Here is a 20,841-nt window from a genome sequence, read left to right on the forward strand (position 1 = left end):
TTCAGCAGAGGTGCACAGATCTGGACAGTGGGAAGGGACTGTGCATTCTCTGTGCACAGCAGGGAAACTGGCAGCACTTGTGACCAGAGCAGGCTCCAGATGGAGCCCAGACCAGGCTCCTGGCTCCAAGTCCTGGGCAGGCTGTCCACGTGAGGCATTTGCTGCCTGCAGAAGGTGCTTTGGAGTGCCCCTGTGCTGTGCTGACACCCCCTGACCCCCCTGTCCTCTCCTACCCAGCAATCCGACGACGAGTGCGTCCTTGACCTTGACCTGATCACCGACCTCGTGCTGCAGATCGATGCCCACGGAGAGCCAGGTGGGTCCTGCCTCACCCTGAGCTCTTCCTTCTGCTGGGGGGAGAGGAAGGGAGCCCCTCCAGAGCCTTTGCAGAGACACCACGATGCTGAGCCTCCCATGCAAGAGCTCCTCGATTTCCTGCTGATCCAAGTGGTTGTGAGCCACGTGGCACGGGCAAATTCTGAGTCTTTAGCTAAGATGGGGTTGGACTCCTCAGTGTCCTGGCAGCTGTTCCAAGACTTGTCTGTGCTCCACCACTGGGAGCCTTGTGCTGCCTAATTACCTTTTCCATTGGAGCCTCATCCCTGTCAAATACCCTTGCCTGGAAGGTGATGTGTTTGGGAAGAAGGCAGGACTCTCAGGTGACTTCAAGAGATTTAAGTGTTTCAAAGCTCGTGGGTATTCACTGTCAAACTCCAGATAGCCTGGTAGCTTTCTGCCCTGTGTTCCCACCTGGGGAAAAGCACTTGGATTTAGAGGCTGTGTGTTCTTAACTGCTGGTGTGTTCCAGGTGGGATCCTGTGCTTCCTCCCTGGCTGGCAGGAGATCAAAGGGGTGCAGCAGCGGCTGCTGGAGATGCTGGGCTCGCAGAACAGCCGCTACCTCGTCTTGCCAGGTGAGAGGGCAGGGCCAGCCCTTCTTCCCAGGATTCGGGAGAATCTGGGACAGTTGGCTTGATGTGCCCCTTCAGCTTTGTTCTGCTACAGAGCTGGTGAGCTTTGATGTCCCAGCTGTGTAATGGTGTGTGGTAAGTGTGAGTAACTCCTCCTAGCAGAGGCTGAGTAACTCCTGTGTGTGATCAAAGAGAGTGGCTTCCCATTTGCCTCCAGCAAATTGGAATTAGGCAAGGGGAAAGCAGCTCAGTTCTGCACTGCTGTGGCTGCACGCTGAGCCTGCCCAGAAAAGATCTCAGCACCTGTTCCTTGGGATGCAGGTGGACTCCGGAGCTCAGCTTTGATCAGTGAATTTAACATTCCTTGCCCTAGGAGGAAATTTACAACAAAAGCCAGCTTTGCTCTGCAAAGCTCTTAAGGGTTTTGGCATTTTTCGTTTGTTTTTTAGCAGCTCTGCCTATTCAGTGTCAAACCAGGCCAGGCAGGAGCAGAGCTTTGAGCAGCTGGGCTGTTAATGAGTGCAGGTGTAGTTTGGTGGAAAGTGCTTGCTCTCCTCTGCTTCACTGTGCTCTGCCAGGAATTCCTGCATGGTGCTGAGCTGTGGCAGGGAAAGCTGGGATACAGGACAGCCATGGGCCCTCACTGAGAGCCACTTGTGACAGAGTGGGCCCATGTGGCAGTGAGAATCCCTGCTCCAAGGGACTTTGGAGGAGGGGCAGCTGCAGAACTGGACTGGGAGGGTGTGGGATTTCTGCCAGGGATATTCCTGGGGTGCCACCAGGCTCTGGGGCAGGAGGTGAGCAGAGCTCATGCTGCTGCTGAGCCACAGGTTGAAGCAACTGAAATGAGGCCTTCCCTTGAGACTTGTGGGACATTTTCCCTGGGGTCTGGCTGGCAGGGCGCCGCTGGCTGTGCCCACTGGCAGCTGGCATCCCCATTTCTGCGAGAGGTGACGGTACAAGGAGAAGCTCAGCTGGGCAGGTCTGACTCTGGTTTGGTTTCCCAGTGCACTCCAACATCCCCATGATGGACCAGCAGAACATCTTTCAGAGGCCTCCACCAGGCGTCAGGAAGATCGTGCTGGCCACCAACATCGCGGAGACCTCCATCACCATCAACGACATCGTGCACGTGGTGGACAGCGGCACGCACAAGGAGGAGCGCTACGACCTCAAGACCAAGGTACTGCTCCTTGCTGCCTCTGACTCATTTGGGACACTCTGGAGCACAGGGCTGTGGTCAGAGGAATATTTGAGGTGCCATTAATGGGATGACTGAGCTGCTTCCCATTTGGCCCCTGGGGCACAGGCGTTGTGTTGTCTGGGGAGAGTGCTTGATGCCTCATCAGTGTTTGCTGTGTCCAAGCTCTGGGCCAGGCTTCCCATCAGATTCTGAGTTTTTTCAAACAAATTTAAGGCAAATCCTACTCCCTTCCCCACTCTGTTTCACCATAGAACACCAGTAGCTTTCCTCTTTGCTTTCAGCCTTTTTCTATGATTTCATCAAAAGCCTCTTGCTGTCCCTCGCAGGGCAGCCCTGACCTGTTGGATCCTGCTCTTGTTTCCAGCTCTTCTGGCCCAATCCCTGTTCCTCAGCTTTCCAAGGGGGATCTGCTGCCCCCAGGCCCGTTCCTGGCAGTGCTGGGCCCTGAGCCTGGAAAGGCTCTTGTTTGTACACTTTGCAACAAAGTGAAGGCAACTGTGCTGCTGCTGCTGTTGGGAAAAGGAATTGTGGCAACATCCCTCTGCCCCTGTTCTAGAAAATCATCTCCCAGGGCCATTCACACCTTGGAACAGTTCTGGTTTAAACCCAGCCCTTTGGTATTTGCCCAGTTTTTCCCAGTTCAGAATGCAGACCCCGAGGCAGGGCTGGGATGGGGAGCCCCGGGATGGGACAGGGACAGGTGTCCAGCAGGTGGCATCTGGGTCCCATCCACGCAGCCCGGAGCTGCTGCTGGACAGAGACCGGCACTGCACGAGGCAGGAGAGTGGGAAAGGCTTCCCTGGCCCTTGGGACCATTCATGACTTGTGAGAGTCTGAGCTCTCTTGGCTGGGAGGAAAGATGGCAAAGGGAGGGACTTTGGATATGGACCTGGAGTGACAGGAGAAGAGGGAATGGCTTCCACTGCCAGAGGGCAGGGTTAGATGGGATACTGGGAAGGAATTCTTGGCTGTGAGGGTGGGGAGGGGCTGGAATGGATCTGCCAGAGGAGCTGTGGCTGCCCCTGGGTCCCTGGCAGTGCCCAAGGCCAGGTTGGACAGGGCTTGGAGCACCCTGGAACGCCATGGTGGGGGTGGCACCGGGTGGGCTTTAGGGTCCCTTCCAGCCCAGAGCAGGCCAGAGCTGCGGGAGCGCTCACCCTGCTGCTGTCCCCGCAGGTGTCCTGCCTGGAGACCGTGTGGGTGTCCAAGTCCAACGTGGTGCAGCGGCGCGGGCGCGCCGGGCGCTGCCAGTCGGGCTTTGCCTACCACCTGTTCCCGCGCAGCCGCCTGGACAAGATGCCCACGTACCAGGTGCCCGAGATCCTGCGCACGCCCCTGGAGAACCTGGTGGTGCAGGCCAAGATCCACATGCCAGAGAAAACGGTGAGCACGGCACTGGCCGCGGGGACTCAGAGGGTTTGTGGAGCCCCAGGCACAGGAGTGGGGAGAACCCAGAGCGCTGATTGCTTGAGTTGGTGCTTGGCTAAGCACGGTGCTGTCCAGGGAAGTTCAGAGCAGGAACTGTGTAGGTCCCTGAGATCACAGAGTGTGTCTGGAAGCTTGAAGGAATGGAGAGGGCTGAGCTCATATCCCTGGAGGCGAACAAAGAGGGAATTGTGCTGCAGTCTGGGATCCTGAGGGCTCTCACACACCGGTATGGGAAACAGGCTCACTTTTTCCCTTTTCCCTTCCCCTGCTGTGTTGCAGGCAGTTGAATTTCTCTCCAAGGCTCTGGACAGCCCTGACATCAAAGCTGTGGATGAAGCCGTGATCTTGCTGCAGGAGATTGGTGAGTTAATTCTGTGTCCTGCAAACAAGTGTGCTGTTCTCAGCATGGGAATGGGACTTGGCACAGGCTGCTGTGGGGCAGACTGGGCAGGATTGTCCCTGGATGGGATAGCAGTTGACAGTGACTTTCCCAAACCACGTGCCCTGTGCTGTTTTATTTCCCACATTGCTTTGCTTAAAAATTGGGGACAGCTTTCCAAGGTTAAAAAAATAAAGGGGAGGCAACAGAAAGAAGGGAAGTGGTGATCTGGAGTTCAAAGGTGACTGACAGAAAGAAGGAGGTGATGATCTGGAGTTCAGAGATGGGTGACAGAAGGAAGGGAAGTGGTGATCTGGAGTTCAGGCCTGGGCCTTGTGGATGGTCCTGTGGCTGTGACAGCTGTTTCTTTGTCCTGAGCTCAGTTAGACCTGGGGGTTCTGGGTGCTTACTGCAGGCCCCTGTCCGTGTGCCTCTTCTGGAGGTCACCCCAAATCCTCCCAGCCCTGGCAGTTCCCCAGTCCCCTGTTTCGGCTGCGCTGGGAGCTGATGGATGTACCACGTGGGTGGCTCTCCTGCAGGAGTGCTGGACCAGCGGGAAGCCCTGACCACTCTGGGCAAACGCCTGGCCCAGATCTCCACGGACCCTCGGCTGGCCAAGGCCATTGTCCTGGCCTCCATCTACCGCTGCCTCCACCCGCTGCTGGTCATCGTGTCGTGCCTGACGCGGGACCCCTTCAGCAGCAGCCTGCAGAATCGCGCCGAGGTGGACAAGGTGAGGAGCCCCCCGGCACGGGGGGGAGCGGGGGCGGGGGGCTGCCCGTGGCTCAGCTGTGTCCCTGTCCCAGGCCAAGGCCGTGCTGAGCCGGGAGAGCGGCAGTGACCACCTGGCCTTCGTGCGGGCCGTGGCGGGCTGGGAGGAGGTGCTGCGGCGCAGGGACAGCCGTGCCAGGGACAACTACCTGCAGGACTACTACCTGTACGGGCCCAGCCTGCGCTTCATCAACGGTGAGTTCAGAGCCCTCCTGCCCCTCCCCTGGCCCCCGGCGGGTGCTGCACAGTGAGGGATGTGGGGCACAAATGGGCTGTGCTGGGCTGGCGACCGCGGGACCGGGCAGGGTCTGGCTTTGGCCCAGGACAGGTCTCCTGTCCCAGCCCGGACTGGTGCTGCCCTGCTGAGGTGACTCATTCCATGGGGGGAAGGAGAGGGTGAATCTCATCCCTGGGGCTGTCTCCTCCCTCCAGGCCTTGTCAAGCAGTTCTCTGAGAACCTCTACGAAGCCTTCCTGGTGTCATCCCCTTCGGACTGTACCATGCCCTCGTCCGTGTGTAACCAGTACAGTGAGGAGGAGGAACTGGTCAAGGGCGTCCTCATGGCTGGGCTCTACCCCAACCTCATCCAGGTACTGGCACTGCCATTGCTCTGCGGGGATGGCTGTCACAGCCGGTGGCACTGGGAAGTGCTGAGGTGCCAGAGAAGCTTCTGCTCTCTTGGGAGTGAGTGTCCAAGCCAGACGTCCTGCCCTGGGCTCCGGCCTGCACTCCAGTGCTGTCCTTGATCCCCACTCACGAGGAGTGGCCACCCCAGCTTGTGTGGGTCCATGTTTAGGTTCTCATCACTGGGTTTGGGAGCCACTGAAGTGGCATTTTTCTCTTGTTTGCTGCCTGAGGTGGCATCTTCCTCCTGTTGTCTGTGGTGGCACTGGGTGACTGCCAGGTGTGGTGACCCCAGGAACGTGCTCCACTAGCCCATGGAGCTCCTGGGAGTGGAGGGATGTCATCGCCCTCCCCCTGTCAGAGGGGTGGCTGTGGCTGTCAGGGCTGCTGCTGGTGCAGGTGTGTGACAGTCCCCTCCCATGGCAGGTGAGGCAAGGCAAGGTGACGCGCCAGGGGAAGTTCAAGCCCAACAGTTACGCGTACCGGACCAAGGCCGGCACCGTGCTGCTGCACAAGTCCACCATCAACAGGTGGGTGATCGGGGAGGGGGTCCCACGGGGCAGGGGCAGTGGCTGTGCCCGGGCCTGGCCGGGCTGACAGAGCTGCTCCTGCAGGGAGGCATCCAAGCTCTACAGCCGCTGGCTCACCTACTTCATGGCCGTCAAGTCCAACGGCGGCGTCTTCGTGCGCGACTCGTCCCAGGTGCACCCGCTGGCCGTGCTGCTCATGACTGACACCGACATCCACGTGCGAGGTGAGTGCTCCGGGGCGCCCCTCCTGCTCCAGCTGCTCCCCGGCCCTGGTTCCTGCTTCCCGAGGCTCTCGGGCTGGGCACGCGTTGCCGTGGCGGGGCCCTGGAGGTGATGGTTTGTGAGCTGTTCCCAGCTGCTGCTCTGCAGGGAGACAAAGCCAGCCCCGGCAGGCTGAGCCTTAGGGCTGTGCCTGATCATCCTGGGGGAAGGAGCTGAGCTGGCAGGATCCCACTTGTCCCTGGGGATGTGTCTGTTCAGCCTGCGGGGTTTTGGCACTGCTGCAGTCGGTCTCTAGCTGACGAGCTCAGTGGGGCTATGCCATCGGTCACCTCCTGTGGGAAACTGGGAGGATCCCAGTGCGTGCTCAGAGCTGCCTGGCTTTTGTGGAGCTGTTGGCCCAGTTGAGTCCCCAGACAGGGCTAAAACCAGTGTGGGGAGGAGCTGCCTCGGGGGCAGCAGAGGAGCCCCAGCAGCCCCGTTCCCCGCTCACGCGCTCTCCCTCCCCCCAAGATGACGGCTGGCGAGCGACGGTGTCCCTGACGGACAGCGACCTGCTGGTGCTGGAGGGGGACTCCTACACCATCCGCCTGCTGCGCGACTTCCGCGTGTCCCTCTCCAAGATGGTGGAGACGTGCCTGTGCTACGAGATGGCCGCGATCCCCGGGGACCTGCACCACCAGCACAGCCAACTGCTCGACATCCTGGTGGATCTGCTCAAGGGCCCTCCCGGCAGCTTCGGCTCGTAGGCGGAGCTGCAGCCTCGTGTGGGGACTTGTAATTTGTATAAAGATGTTCACAAATGTTTATTTAAATAAAGTTCTATTTATCCCTTGTGAAGTCATCTCTCTCCATCCTAGAAGATTAATGTTGTCTGAATCTCCTGCTGTCGGCTCCGTGCATGGTCACCGCGTGGGAAGAGCAGCGCAGTCCCGCCGGGAAAGGACTGGGAGTGCCGACGGACCCCGGCGCGAGCTCCGTGGACACCCACCCGCCTCCTCCGCTCATCCAGCGCCAGTCCCTGACCGGGAGCAAGGCCACGGCTGCTGCGGGCCCTCCTCTGCCCCCTCCCCACGGGGCCAGAGCTGCTCTGGGCTCAAGAGGAGGACGGATGTCCCGGCTGTGCCAGGATCGTGGATGCAGCAGCTCCGGCAGGGAGGGGATCGCTGATCGATGTCTCTCCACTCTCCACATGGAGGAAGCCCCGAAAGCACTGGATGGAGAGGAATTCCACGGATGGAGAGGAATTCCACGTGGGATCCAAGGGGCCCTGCCAGCCCCAGCACAGTCGTGGCGTCCGAGTGTGAGATGTGACTCGTCCTTTCCAACCTGCCTGTACTTCTCGTCCTCTTGCGTTGTTCCTATGATTTTTTTTAAATTCCTCTTCTCCCCACGTGGAGGAGGTTGGATCCCTGTCCCTTGTGCAACACAGGACGTGATTGTAGCTGCCAGGCTGCCTGTGAGCGCCACTCCTGCGGGAAGCCAGGAGCAGAGGCACAAAATCCTTTGTTTTCTATGAACAGGGACCATATTTCTGTGGAAGGAGGATTGCGACAGGCACAGCACTCACTGAGGAATCTGGAGTTTAATCCCAGCTTTGCCTTGGATTCTCTGTCCGAAGAAGACAGTGACCTACCTCACAGGGCTGTTGTGAGGGTCGGGGTTTGTAACGGGAGCCCTCGGGCCCAGGGCTGTGCCCCCCGGGGCCTGGGCTCCTTTCTTTTTATTCCCATTTCTTACGCTCTTTGTACCTGCAGCCGGGAATGGGAGCGAGGCCGTTTCCATGGCACGGGGGCTCCTGCCCCGCGCCCCCCGGGGCCACCCTTTGGTTCTCCCAGTTCTACCATTTAAGTTACTGCTCATGGGCTTTAAGGCGCCGTGGCTGTGCCAGCACAAGGCCCGGGGGGCCCTTGGAGTCCTGCAGCCTGGGGTCACTCCAAACTGCTCATCTTCATTTCACTTGCTTGAGGTTGTCACTATTATTTGACCAGTGTTTGTTTCTTTTGGCCTGTATAATGGGCAGTATGGTTTTCCCTTCCAGCAGGTTTAAAAAAAAAAAAAAAAAAAAAAAAAGACAAAAAAAAAAAAAGACTAAGCTATTGTCTAAATGGTTCCGAACTAGTGTGATATTGGGATACTTCCGTGGCTGTTATGTGATACTGGATCTTTTTACAACATAGATTAAAGACAATAAAAAGGGATAGAGTAGGAACTGCCTCTGTCCTCTTCATTCTTATTTTTCTGCAAAGGTTGGAATTTTGTGCCTTTCCCTGGGCAGGGAAGAGCAGCAACAACTGCTTCTCTGCTGGGAGAGGTGCAGAGCTGCCCTGGGGCAGTGAGGGGCTGCAGGGCCATGCTGTGCCCCCGCACCGACCCCAGCCACCCCGAGGGGACAGTGGCTGTGGGCACAGGGGGCTGGCACTGGCTCCTGGGGGGACAGTTCCTGGTGCTGCTGCTGCCTGGAGAAACCAGCCCCGCGTGTCCAGAGCTGCCCGTGCCTGAGGAAGCCAGCCGGGGTGTCCCCGTGCTCCCGTGTCTGGGGGAGCTGAGGGTGTCTGGAGCTGGGGCTGTGACCACAGCAGCGCTCAAGGAGGGGCAGAGGAGCGGCTGCTCCAGGCACAGGCACCTGGAACTTGGCTCCCAGTCCTGCCTGGGGTGTCGGGTCAGGTCCAGGCCAGGGTGGGAAACCTTTCCTTTGTCTGTGTGAGTGCCCAGGGGCACCTCCTGGGAGGGGCTGGTACCCTCTGACTGTGCCAGCTGTTCCAGCTGTTCCAGCTGTGCCATGGGCACCGAGGCTCCCACAGGGTCCTTGTCAGCGCAAAGCCCCTTCCCCTGCGAGCCCAGGCTTGAGGAGCAAAGCCAGGGATGGGAATTCTGTGGCTGAAATCAGAGAGACCAAAAGTCCTCCAGCCCCTCCTTAGCGCTCTGCCAGCACCACATCAGGCGCCCCGGGCCGTGCCACCGCCCCCCGCCCGGCCCCTCCCGCGCCACAGAGTCACACCAGCCCGAGCAGGAACATCTAGAAGCTTTATTTCAACCCTTTACAATAGTAAGAATCACAACATCAAGTCAGGAAATGTTGCTAAGGAGACGACGCTCTTACAGCCCCCGGGCAGGGGAGACACAAAGGCAGAAGCAACCGCTGGGCTCCCCCCGGGCCGGGGGCTCTGCCCCGGCCCCCCAGAGCTGTTGTCTCACACCAAGCACTGACCTCCCCTCCCCAGCCCTCGCCTCCCCACCACGGCGCAGGGACAGCGGAGTCCCCCCCTCCTCGGGCACGCCCTGCAGAATAATCCTATGACACAAAATAATAACAACACGTCACATTTAGAGAACACGTCACGCGCTGCTCACGCCTCCCAACAGCCCGGTGAGGTAAAATTGAATCCCCCCCACCTTTGCAGATGGGGAAACTGAGGCAGAGAGGTTGAGTGGCTTCCCGAGAGGGAGCCAAGGGCCGGGATCGCCCTCCGGGCCGAGCCCTCGTCCCCGGCCGCGCCGCCCGCGGTCACTGCGCTCGCTCCCGACTCGGTGCCACCGAGGGACGGCGGGGGCGGCCGGGCGGGGGCACGGCACGAGGGGCGGGCGGCCTCGTGTGTGACCTCGGGACCGTGCCGGGAGGGCGGAAAGCGGGCGCTGCCCGGGCTGGGGCGCAGGCGGGAGGGAGGAGGGAGAGCCGGAGCCCCTCAGAGCCCCCTCAGAGCCCTTTCCATGCTGCTGCTGCCGCCCGGAGCCGCTCCCGCCCCACCCGCCGGCTCCACGGGCCACGAGGGACATTTCCCCTGAGCCTGGAGGTGCTGGGCCCCAGCCCGGCCTCAGCGGGGCCGCGGCTCCGCAGGGACTCGGCGCTGCCCTCAGGGGAGCCCCGTCACCCCCGAGGACGCCACCGACACCGAGCTCCAAAAAAAACCTAGGAATTCAGCCTAAACACGAACACGCGAGGGTCCCGGGGCCCTCTCGCACACCGACACTACGCGGGGACAGCGCGAGGGGCAGCGTAGAAAACTACATTCACTTCGCGGCCGGGAGCCGAGCGGGAGCCCTCGAATGCTGCCGTTTAACGGTGTGAAAAGCCCAAAGGAACCGCGCCTGCCGCTGATATGCCGGGCTCCGGCTGCTGCCGCCGGGGGAGGCGCAGCCCCGCCGGGCCGGAGCTCGCACCCAGCCCTGCCCCGGCCCCGCCGCCTCCCCACCGGCCTTGGGCGGTTCAGCCCCTCCGGAGCGCCGCTCCTCGCCCTGAGCTCTGCAAAGGTCTGCCCGGAGCCAGCCAGCAGCGCCCGCCTGGCCCCGCTCAGCCCCTGCCCAGCCCAGAGTCCCCCCAGTGCGGCCAAAGCCAGGACCCGCGGCGCCAGCCCGGGACAGGAACGTGTACATTCAACTTGCAGCTCATTCAGAGCTCAGCTCCTGTTTCCCCCCCGGATTTGCTGCCTCCAGCCCTCGATGGAGCCACGGGCGCCCGCAGCCCCTTCCCCAGCAGCGTTAAGGTCTCAGCAGTACCCAGCTCATCCCACCTCTCCAGACAGGAAACTCAAGTCATTCCCACCACACACGGCTCCTTCCCAGCCTAGCAATATGTACAGCCGCTTCCTCAAAATAAAATTAAAAAAGAAATCCGTATTAAAACTGAAGCTGTCCTAGAAACACCACGGCAAACTAGTGTATCCGGATTTAGTTCATCAGCTAAACACAGGCACAACAAGTGTTAGAGAAGTGGCACAGAAGCACGGGCCGGGGCTCAGCTGGGCCGGGGTTTGGGCAGGGACAGCCTGGGCACCGCACGCAGCCACCACCGCCCGGCCAGGGCCGCCCGGCGCTCGGGAAACCATCGGAAATGGGAGAAAAGCGGTGCAGGGAGAAGGTGACGTCACTGTCCCTTTGCAGCGGGGCAGGGCTCGTTTGCTTTTTGCAATCTCAGAAGATAAAGTGCAATGTTGCCACTTGCCTTCCTCCTGCAGTCCCTGAACCGGGACCGGCCGCCGCCCTTCGCCCGGGGCCTCACCTGGGCACCCCGGGAATCTCATCCCGGGACATCCCAGGGAAACTCATCCTGGGACATCCCAGGGAATCTCATCCTGGGGCATTCCAGGGAAACTCATCCTGGGACATCCCAGGGAACCGCATCCCAAGGAAACTCATCCCGGGACATCTCAGGCCACCACAGGCCTGGGGTGCCCCAGGAAGAGCAAGAGGAACGCGACATCTCAGCCTCCACCTCCTCTTTGGTTGCCCACGAACGTCTCCGGCTGCTGCCCAGCACACAAACTCTGCTCCCAGCGCCCCTGCCCGGCCGGTGAGCCTGGAGCTCGGCTCCAGCCCTGCCAAGGCCACCCTGGCTGGTCTCAGGCTGGGACCCAGGAGGCTCCAGCCTGGGAACCAGGCTCCAGGCTCAGCGTGCTGCCGAGGGGCTCACCCTGCTCCTCTCCTCTCCTTCTAATTTTCCCTCAGTTCAAGTGTTGGAAAAAAAAATCGACCAAAGCAAAGGCAAGGCTGCCGAGCTGAAGCTGGTGTGCAGAATTTAGCAGTAAAGAAAGAAGGAAGCGTCACGGGAGGGCAGTGATATATACCGGCACACGGGGAACGAACAGGGCTCCGGGGAGCGGGGCCCGGCTCCAGCTCCTCCCTCCGAGCGAGGGCCGGTGGCGGTGGCTGCTCCGGGAACGCCGGGGACACACGGGGACACACAGGGAGGACAGGGAGCGACGGCACGGCCGCCTTCCCCGGCTGGGATCACAGGGATGCGGAGGGGAGAGGTGGGGAGGAGGAGGAGGAGGAGGAAGGGAAGCACTGGGAGGTCTCTGGGTATATATAACCGCCCCTTTCAGGTGCAAATCTGCATCGTTTAAATTTGTATTCAGATGAAAAAGCACTTATGAAACTACCAGACGACTTTGATGCAAACTAGTACATTTTAATGCCATTTTATTAGAAACCATGCAAACTTTAATATAAAAAATACAAGTGCAATAAGAATCTTTGTGTGTAAATACAGATTCTGGGTTATCGTGTTGGCTTCCCAAAGAAATACTCCCACAAGCACGAGAAGCTGCAGGCTTCCCTCTGTCCCCTCCTGGAGCAGCCCCCCTTAGCACACGCCTGGTTCAGTTCTCTTTGATCCCAGTGTTTTGTTATTCTGCTTGCCTTTTTTTATTTTTTTTTTTCCTTTAAATTAGTTTGACCACCTAAGAACACTTTCGTTTTGTTTTGTTTTAATTTTATTTACATTTCGTTTCTTTAGTGTCATTTGAAACGAGGAGCTCCAAGAGTGGTTACATCTCCTTCCTAGTCAGAGCTGCAACTCCCTGGCACCAAGCCTGCCCTGCTGCCCCCGGGATGAGCGCTGCCCGTCCCCGTTCCTGCTGCCCCTGCTCATCCCGGCGCTCGCTCGGGTCCCCCATCCATCACCCCAAAAACCACACACCCCCCCCAGACACCCCCAGACACTCCCCACACCCCCACGGACCTGCTGCAGCCTCGGAACTCCCGGCCCGCGCCCTCCTGCCCCCGCCACGGCCGCCTCCTGCCTCGGCCCTGGAAAAACGGGACAAATCCCAGGGCTCGGCCGCGCCGTTTATAAATAACCACCTCGGCAGAAGGCACCCCGGGGAGGGCTCGCCAGCATCAATTAACACATCTCCAGCGTCAATTAACGCATCTCCAGGTCAACACAGGCTCCACCTGAGCTCTCACAGCAAGTTTGCCCTTTACACATTCCTGTGCCTTTCCTTCCGGACATGGCTTAATCCCATGAACTCGCTCCATCGTTTTAAAATATTAAAAAGAAAAAACCCCAAACAACAACAAAGAAGTTACAAGGGCTGGATATGTCAGTAAGAAGCCAGCACGGCAGCAGCGGTTAAATGTCCCTACTCTCCTACGGGTCGGAAAAGAAGGAAAGAGAAAAGGAAACTTAGCACGGGTTCGAACACGATAAATCATCAACACTTCGTCACAAAGAATAAAAGGTTCAAGTCAACAGTTAAAACAGCCTAACGAGTGTGGAGGGGATTTATCAGCATCCCACAGGCGGCAGAAACGGAAGCGGCGAGGAGGGAAGGGGTTAAAAAAAAGAGACAGAAAGAAAGAAAGAAAGATCACAGCTTATCCCTGTTAACTCGGCCTGGCCTCGGCCCGCAGCCAGGGCTCCGCTCTGCCCCGCTCGGCACGGCCGCAGCTCGGGCCGGCCCCGACGCGCACCAACAACACTCGAGAGTCCCCGGGCCGGCGGGACGGGCACGGAGAGGGAGGGGAGCCCTGCCCGGCCGCCGAGGGACCCCAGCCCGGGCGGGGCCGAGCGCTCCGGAGGGGCCCGGCCCGCGGAACATCGTCCCCTTCCCACCTAAAGCCAGAGCCGGGTTAAGAGAGCCAAGCTGGGGGCCCCGGGGCGTGGAGCGGGGCCGGGGGTCACAAGCCTTGCTGGGAGGGCGCGGCCGGCGGCGGTGACGGGGAGGCGACGGAGCCCAGGCTGTCGCTGGCGGAGGTGCTACGCCGGGGGCAGGTGCTGCTGGAAAGGGTGGGGGGTTTGGAGACGACGATTTCCGCTCCGTGGTCCGTTCGAGCCTTGGCCTTCGCACGGAACGTCAGCTTGTGAGACTCAATCTGCAGCGACACAAGGGCACGGGGACAAGGGGACACGGGGAGAGGAGGAGACAAGGGACAGGAGGGGAATGGAAGACGATACCATAATGTCATCATTAGATGCCTGGAAGATAAAAGGCAATTTTCTGAATTAAAAGAAAGGCACGACAACCCTGCAGACGTCGCTAGCAGCGGTCGGGGGGCTGCCGGGCTCCCTCCCCCCGGCCCCGGGCGGGGCCCGCCGGCACTTACTTGTTTCTTGGATGTGAGTGCCGAGGCTCTGCATGTCCCTTTGGTCGGCGGTGCCGAGGGCGGCCAGGGCCGGCCCCACGCCGTTCTCCCGCGGCGCGGGGGCCGCGGGCAGCGCGCCCGGCCCCGGCCCCGCTCCGTTCGCCGGCGGGAGCTGCGCCGGCTCCGCGCCGCCCTCCGCCTGCAATGACAATCGTGGGCACGGGTCAGGAGCGACGGCGAGGCGGGGGAAGGCTGCAGGGCCGGGAGGTGATGGCAGCGGCAATCTCCGCTCCTGGGAAGGCAAGTCCTGGCCGGCCCTGCGGGGTCTGACGGAACCCCGAGCCCTGGAGCTCCTCCGAGTGCCCTCGGGTCCCGGAGCTCAGCTGCCAGACTCACAGCCGGGCGGCCTGGACAGCCGGCACGGGGAATGCCAAGGACAAACCCCGCTGTTCTGGGGCCGAGGGCTGGCGTGGGGTCACTGCTGTGACACCGGATCATGACCTGGGGACACCCAGAGCGGCTGGGGCTGCCCCTGGATCCCTGAAGTGCCCCAGGCCAGGCTGGACAGGGCTGGGAGCAGCCTGGGACACTGGGAGGTGTCCCTGCCGTGGCAGGGCTGGCACTGGATGTTCCTCAGGGTCCCTTCCAGCCCAAACCACTCCAGCATTCCGTGTTCCCAGCACCTGGTGGGTCCCAAAGAAAGGCCAAGCTCACACAGGGAGCCCCTTTTCCCTCCAGGCTGAGCCATGAGCCAGGACTGAGAGCTCAGAGAGAATCCCATCCTGCTCTGGCCTCACCCCAGAGCTGCTGATCCCACCTGGAGTCAGCACCTGTCACTGGCCCTGCAGGAGAGCTGAGCCCCTGCCCTTGGAGGGGAGTCTGCTGCCCTGGGGGATCCCACGGGTGACAGATGTCCTTGGAAAGGCACTGGGACAGCAGCAGCACTGCCAGGCACTGCCAGCACAGCCAGCCAGGCCAGGGGGAACCCTCCACAGTCACAATAAATCTGAACAGGTGAGGTTCTGGAGCTTGGGTGGAAGCACCCCTCACCAGCAAACAGCACCAGTGTACACACCAGCCTCTCAATCCACTGGAATTCTGTTACAGAAAGTTCCACATCCCTCCCAACACAGGAGCAGCTTCTGCAGCTCCTTCCAGCTTTCCCTGAGCCATGATTTGCCAGGATGGAGTTTCCAGACAGGGCTGGAGACAGGAGAATCCTGAGCAGTGGCCATGCCCTCTGCCCTTGCTTTGCCAGGAATGACTGAGCAAATCCTGCTGCCCCTCAGGACTGGCACTGCTGCTTTCCAGTGCACCCAGGCTTTAGCACAACAGCTCAGCCCAGCTCTGAGCCCCTCCTGCACACACACAGCCTCAAACAAACCAAGGCTGGGACACGCAGGGGATGTCAGTGCCTGGAGAGGTTTCTCCTGGGTCTCCCTGTCCTGCTGGCAGCTCTGAGGCTGCCCCCAGAGGGGTTTTCTCTGCTTCCAGAGCCACCAGCCCGTTTGAAGCAGCATCCTCTCAGACCTCACATTTGGAGAGGGACTTTCCTGAGGGCCTGGAGTGACAGGACAGGGGGGAATGGCCTCAGGCTGAAGGAGAGCAGGGGGAGATGGATATTGGGAAGGAATTGTTCACTGGGAGGCTGAGCAGGCCCTGGCACAGGGTGCCCAGATCCAGCTGGATCCCTGGCAGTGCCCAAGGCCAGGCTGGACACTGGGGCTTGCAGCAGCCTGGGGTAGTGGAGTGTCCTTGCCCATGGCAGGGGTGTCACAGGTCCCTTCCAGTGACTCCCTGAGCACAATTCCCAGCTCCCTGGGGTTGTTCCAGTGACTCCCTGAGCACAATTCCCAGCTCCCTGGGGTTGTTCCAGTGACTCCCTGAGCACAATTCCCAGCTCCCTGGGGTTGTTCCAGTGACTCCCCGAGCACAATTCCCAGCTCCCTGGGGCTGTGCCAGGCCCACACATCCCTCAGGGACAGAATGTCCCCTCCCTGAGCACAGATGTCCCATTGGTGCAGCCAGACCTGGAGCGTGCAGAGCCGAGGCTGGGGACAGTTTGTGCTCTCGTGGGAGGGGATGAATCAGCCCTGAGAGCTGTGCTCTGCTCTCACCCCCACACAAACAGGGCTGAAGGACTGGGCTGGACAGATCCCTTCCAGCTCGGGGCATTCTGTGGATCTGTAAATGCTCCCAAGACTGCCAGGTGCTCTCTGCCAGCACAGAGCACGTGGATCTCAGCAGCTTTCACTGGGGGTGAAGGCCCCTGCCAGCCCCTCTGCTGGGCCCACAGCCTGCAGTGATCCCTGCTCTCAGGTTCCAAGAGGAAGGATGGAGATGGGCAGTGCCAGCCCTTGGGAATGCCCAGCAGGGTCAGGCCCCCCCGAGGGAGTCCAGCTCTCCTTTCCAGCCAGCCTTATCCAGGGCTCCATCCTCACACCCAGGGCTCCATCCTCACCCAGGCTCCATCCTCACCCAGGCTCCATCCTCACCCAGGATTCCATCCTCACACCCAGGCTCCATCCTCACACCCAGGGCTCCATCCTCACTCAGGATTCCATCCTCACTCAGGATTCCATCCTCACCCAGGCTCCATCCTCACCCAGGGCTCCATCCTCACTCAGGATTCCATCCTCACCCAGGCTCCATCCTCACCCAGGCTTCATCCTCACCCAGGCTCCATCCTCACTCAGGCTCCAGCCTCACCCTGGGGTGCACAGCAGAGGCCCCAGAAGCAAGGAGGCTGTACCAGGCTGTGGTGGAGGAGCTGCACAGCAGGAGCAGAAGGACAAGAAGTGGATCAAAGCCATTCCCTGGCTGTGCAGATCCCTGCCCTCACCTTGACGGCTCCTCCGGCCGGCGAGTGTCCCACGTTGTCCAGAGATCCCACTTTGGCCTGGGCCTTCTCCTTGAAGTTCAGCTTCTGGTTCTCGATTTTGACGTCTCCTCCCCCTGCAGGGACATGGAGCAGGGCTGAGTTTGGGGTCCCACCCAGGAGCCCCAGCAGTCCCACCCAGGAGCCCCTGGGGACCCTTTGGAGGAGGGACAGGACAAGTTCCACAGTCACTGGCTCAGCCTGTCCCCAGGAGAAGTCCTGGAAGACCAAAGCTGGTGATTTCCAGCCGTGCCAGCAAACAGGGCCCTGGGCAATGCTGCACATCCAGACAGGCTGGAGAGATCCTCCCTGGATCTGCTCCTGAGGCTGCCTCCTCCACCAGAGGTGTGAAATGCCACCCCCACTGTCCCTCACCGGTGCCATTCCAAGGCTGACTCCCACTGCTCCCGTCCCTGTCCCTGCCAGGCCCCTCCAGCTCAGCCACCCGTGCTCTCAGCAGTGCCAGGGCACCTCCTGCTCCTCTGGCACACACCCCACCTGCAGGAACACTGCAGGGGGACGTGGAGCTCACCAACACACCTGCACAATTTCAGCAAGATTTCTCCAGAATGGAACAGATTGCAGAATTAGATATAGATAGATTCCCACAGATAGATATAGATGATATAGATATAGATAGAATAGATAGAATTAGATATAGATAGATTCCCATAGATAGAATTAGATACAGATGATATAGATAGATATAGCTACAGATGATATAGATGATATAGATATAGATGATATAGATATAGATGATATAGATATAGATATAGATATAGATATAGATATAGATATAGATATAGATATAATAGATAGAATTAGATATAGATTCCCATTAATCACAGAAGCCAGAATGGGCTGTGTGGGAAGGCATCATCCAGTGCCACCCCTGCCATGGGCAAGGACATCTCTGACTAGCCCAGGCTGCTCCAGCCCCAGTGTCCAGCCTGGCCTTGGGCACTGCCAGGGATCCAGGGGCAGCCCCAGCTGCTCTGGGCACCCTGTGCCAGGGCCTGCCCACCCTCCCAGGGAACAATTCCTTCCCAAGATCCTATCTGTGGCAGTGGGAAGCCATTCCCCTTGTCCTGGCACTCCAGGCCTTTGGAAGTCATCTTTCCCCATCTTTCTTGGCTCCCTTCAGGTCCTGGAAGGCCACAGTGAGGTCACCCCAAAATCTTCTCTTCTCCAGGCTGACCAATCCCAGCTCTTTCCTCCCAGGGGAGATGCTCCATCCCTCTGGTCACAGTGCTGCCTCCTTTACTGACAAATGAGACAGTGCCCAAACCCAGAGATTGGAATCCTGGATTTTAAGGATGCTTCCAACCCCCCTGCATGGACAGGGCCACCTTTCCCTGGCTGCAGTCCACATCCCAGCAGCTTCTCCAAAGCCCAGCTCAAGTCTTGCTAAGCACAGCTTTGCCTCCCAGCGACATCATGAAACCCTCAGGCTCTGGAAGGCCGGTGTGGCCAACGGTGGAAAAACCAAGGGGTTTGGTGCCACAGCAGCAGCTGAAGCCTCTGGCAGGGTGGCTGTGCTTCGTCAGGCCTGCACAAGGCACTGATTGTCACTGCCAGCTCGTTATTCCCCAGCACTGAGCTTGCAGAGGTCGCGCCCGTGGCACCTCGTTCCCAAGGCTCGCAGCCGCTGGAGCGAGGGGCTCCTGCAGGAGGGGAGCTGCTCTGCTCTGACCTGGCAGGCTGGGCAGGCTGCAGGGGACTCCCAGAGGGGACAAAGAGCAGCCTGTGGGGCTTGTTCCCAGCCCTGGGCACTGAACTCTGTCCCTCGTGCCGCCGGCAGCGTTCCCGGGTGGGAAGTGTCCCCAGGCACGAGGGGCCAGCCAAGGGCACTGAAGTGACCATCCCTCAGCCAGGCCAGGGGCCTCCAGCCCCAGCACCTTGGGCTGGGCACAGCCTGGGGACACACCTGAGATTCCCAGGAATTCAGGCAGAGTACCTGCTGTGTTCTCAGCGGGGAGCAGATGATTCCCACACTCATCCCAGAGAATTCACCGGAGGGCCACAGGGGTTTCGTGTGAGGCAGGAGCTGCCCTGGAATCAAGGCTTAAAGGACCCTGCTATGTGCTCTGAGGAACTGAAGGGAATTTCCTTTACCCTTCCATGTTCCATGGGGTGTTCCAAGTGCCCCAAAGCCTCTGTGAGCATGGATGAAGCTTCCTGGATGACTGTGGAAGCATCCATGTTTTCCTTCCCAAATGAGCAGGAAAGCAGAAATGAGTCAAAGCTGTAGATTATCTTCACAGGCAAGAGGACATCCCACATCTCCTAATCCCCCTCTCTGCTCATGAAACCATCAGGAATTGTGGAAGAATAATTTTTAGGAATTTCCAGAAGTGCTGGGGACATCCCCTGAAAGCAACAAGCCCCTTAAACTATTCCAGTCCCAATCCAGGGCTGTGTTTAAGGGACAGAACTTACAGACAAATGAGGAAATGGTAAAATTCCTACCTGGCTTATGCTTGATATTTGCTTTAGATCCACACTTGGAGGACACTTTGGAAAGGTCGACTTTCTTGTTCTGGATCTGCACCTGGGGAGACAAAAAGCAGCAGCTGAGCCCAGAGAAAGCCCTGCAGACTCTGGAGGCACGTCAGGCAGCAGGCTGTGCTCTGTGAGCCTGTGTCCCTGCTCTTATTCCTCCTGCAGATCCCCAGGAATCCTGCCTGGCGTTCCCGGCCGCGGCAGCCCTGGGCTCACCCAGAGCCAGGGGGCAAAGTGAGGACAGAGCTGAGGCAGACAGCAGGACAGAGGGACAGAGCCATCACAGGGCTGAGCTCACACAGGCCATGGGACAGGAGCCCTGAACAGGGACAAGAAAAGCCAACCCTGCTGCCAGGGTCCCCACATGGCTCCTGGCCAGCCTGGGGACACGGCCACGGCCTGGGCAGTGCCACCAGGCCTGGGGCCACCTCACAGAGCCCTGCTGGGGTCAGGGCTGTGCCACCAGCTCCAGCCTCTGCTCTCCACCTTCACATCCAGGAGAGGAGAAGCTCCAGGGAGAGCTCAGAGCCCCTTGCAGGGCCTGAAGGGGCTCCAGGAGAGCTGGAGAGGGACTGGGGACAAGGCAGGGAGGGACAGGATACAGGGAATGGCTCCCACTGCCAGAGGGCAGGGATGGGTGGGATAATGGGAATTAGAAATTGTTCCCTGGCAGGGTGGGCAGCCCTGGCACAGGTACCCAGAGCAGCTGTGGCTGCCCCTGGATCCCTGGCAGTGCCCATGGCCAGGCTGGACACTTGGAGCAGCCTGGGACAGTAGGAGGTGTCCCTGCCATGGCAGGAGTGGCACTGGATGATCCTTAAGGTCCCTCCACTCAAATCAGACTGGAATTCTCTGAGGGACCATGGTGCCCAGATGGAATGCACTGCTCCAGGGATCCATCCCTCTCAAGACCAAGGTGAGAGCAGCCAGCAGCTGGAACCTGCAGGCTCAGTTCTGCTCCGGGTTAGTTCCCAGAGGAACCCAAGGATTTTCTTTCCAATGACAGGAATTCCTTGCCCACCAGCTGCTCTGGGAGTTCACTGGGAGCTCTCAGGAGAATCTGCCAGAACTCCTCCTAGGGCAGCAGGGATCCTCCTGCTCCGTGTGCCCAGGGAGGAGTCCCAGGAGGCTGCCAGGGGGAGCAGGACAGCCCAGCTCAGCCTCCTGCCAGGTCCCATGTCCCCAGCTCAGGGACACCCTCCAAAGGTCAGTCACAGACCCTGATCCCATTTTTTCAGGAGTAAAGTTACTGCAGCTTTAATCAGTAGTCCTTGCTTGCTCAGAACTGAGATTAATTTTATTTCACAGAATGCACTTGGAAATCCTTCTGTCTGTTACCAGCTGTGACTCCTGACCCGAGATCCAAACTGTCCCTCATGGAAGGGTCTGTTTGTGGGACTTCCAGCAGGAGCTGGGTTTGCACCTTGGGATTGCACTTAGAGAGCCAAACACAAACTCTGGTGCCAGAAATAAACTGTGGAAGTTTGGCTCAGGTGGGGAAGTTTGGCCTCAGCTCTTGTGTCTCTGACCACGTGCCAGTGCAGCCAAGCCAAAGGACAGGGGAACACAGGGACACTGCAAATTCCCTTC

General features: G+C 59.5%; 2 protein-coding genes across 14 annotated transcripts in view; one reads left to right on the top strand and one right to left on the bottom strand.

Annotated features, from left to right (window-relative positions):
- Positions 1 to 8,273, top strand: part of DHX30 (DExH-box helicase 30) — a 32,329-nt gene extending 24,056 nt beyond the window's left edge. For all 3 annotated transcript variants that reach the window (XM_053936408.1, XM_053936394.1, XM_053936401.1), the window contains 11 exons: positions 238 to 316; positions 809 to 913; positions 1,918 to 2,093; positions 3,291 to 3,497; positions 3,822 to 3,903; positions 4,461 to 4,654; positions 4,728 to 4,887; positions 5,125 to 5,282; positions 5,743 to 5,846; positions 5,931 to 6,070; positions 6,579 to 8,273. In XM_053936408.1, coding sequence (XP_053792383.1) covers positions 238 to 316; positions 809 to 913; positions 1,918 to 2,093; positions 3,291 to 3,497; positions 3,822 to 3,903; positions 4,461 to 4,654; positions 4,728 to 4,887; positions 5,125 to 5,282; positions 5,743 to 5,846; positions 5,931 to 6,070; positions 6,579 to 6,814 — 1,641 coding nt within the window. In that variant the 3' untranslated portion in view covers positions 6,815 to 8,273. The remainder of the gene's footprint in view (positions 1 to 237; positions 317 to 808; positions 914 to 1,917; positions 2,094 to 3,290; positions 3,498 to 3,821; positions 3,904 to 4,460; positions 4,655 to 4,727; positions 4,888 to 5,124; positions 5,283 to 5,742; positions 5,847 to 5,930; positions 6,071 to 6,578) is intronic.
- An 802-nt stretch (positions 8,274 to 9,075) lies between these two features.
- The window catches only part of MAP4 (microtubule associated protein 4), a 148,839-nt gene continuing 137,073 nt past the window's right edge, over positions 9,076 to 20,841 (bottom strand). For 10 of the 11 annotated variants that reach the window (XM_053936445.1, XM_053936469.1, XM_053936477.1 and 7 more), the window contains 4 exons: positions 19,219 to 19,300; positions 16,714 to 16,826; positions 13,893 to 14,070; positions 13,669 to 13,764 (listed from right to left, as the gene is read on the bottom strand). In XM_053936445.1, the coding sequence (XP_053792420.1) occupies positions 13,757 to 13,764; positions 13,893 to 14,070; positions 16,714 to 16,826; positions 19,219 to 19,300 (381 nt within the window). In that variant the 3' untranslated portion in view covers positions 13,669 to 13,756. The other variant, XM_053936453.1, reaches the window with a different exon arrangement.

This window comes from Vidua chalybeata, chromosome 1 (assembly GCF_026979565.1).
Source record: "Vidua chalybeata isolate OUT-0048 chromosome 1, bVidCha1 merged haplotype, whole genome shotgun sequence".
Classification (NCBI taxonomy): domain Eukaryota; kingdom Metazoa; phylum Chordata; class Aves; order Passeriformes; family Viduidae; genus Vidua; species Vidua chalybeata.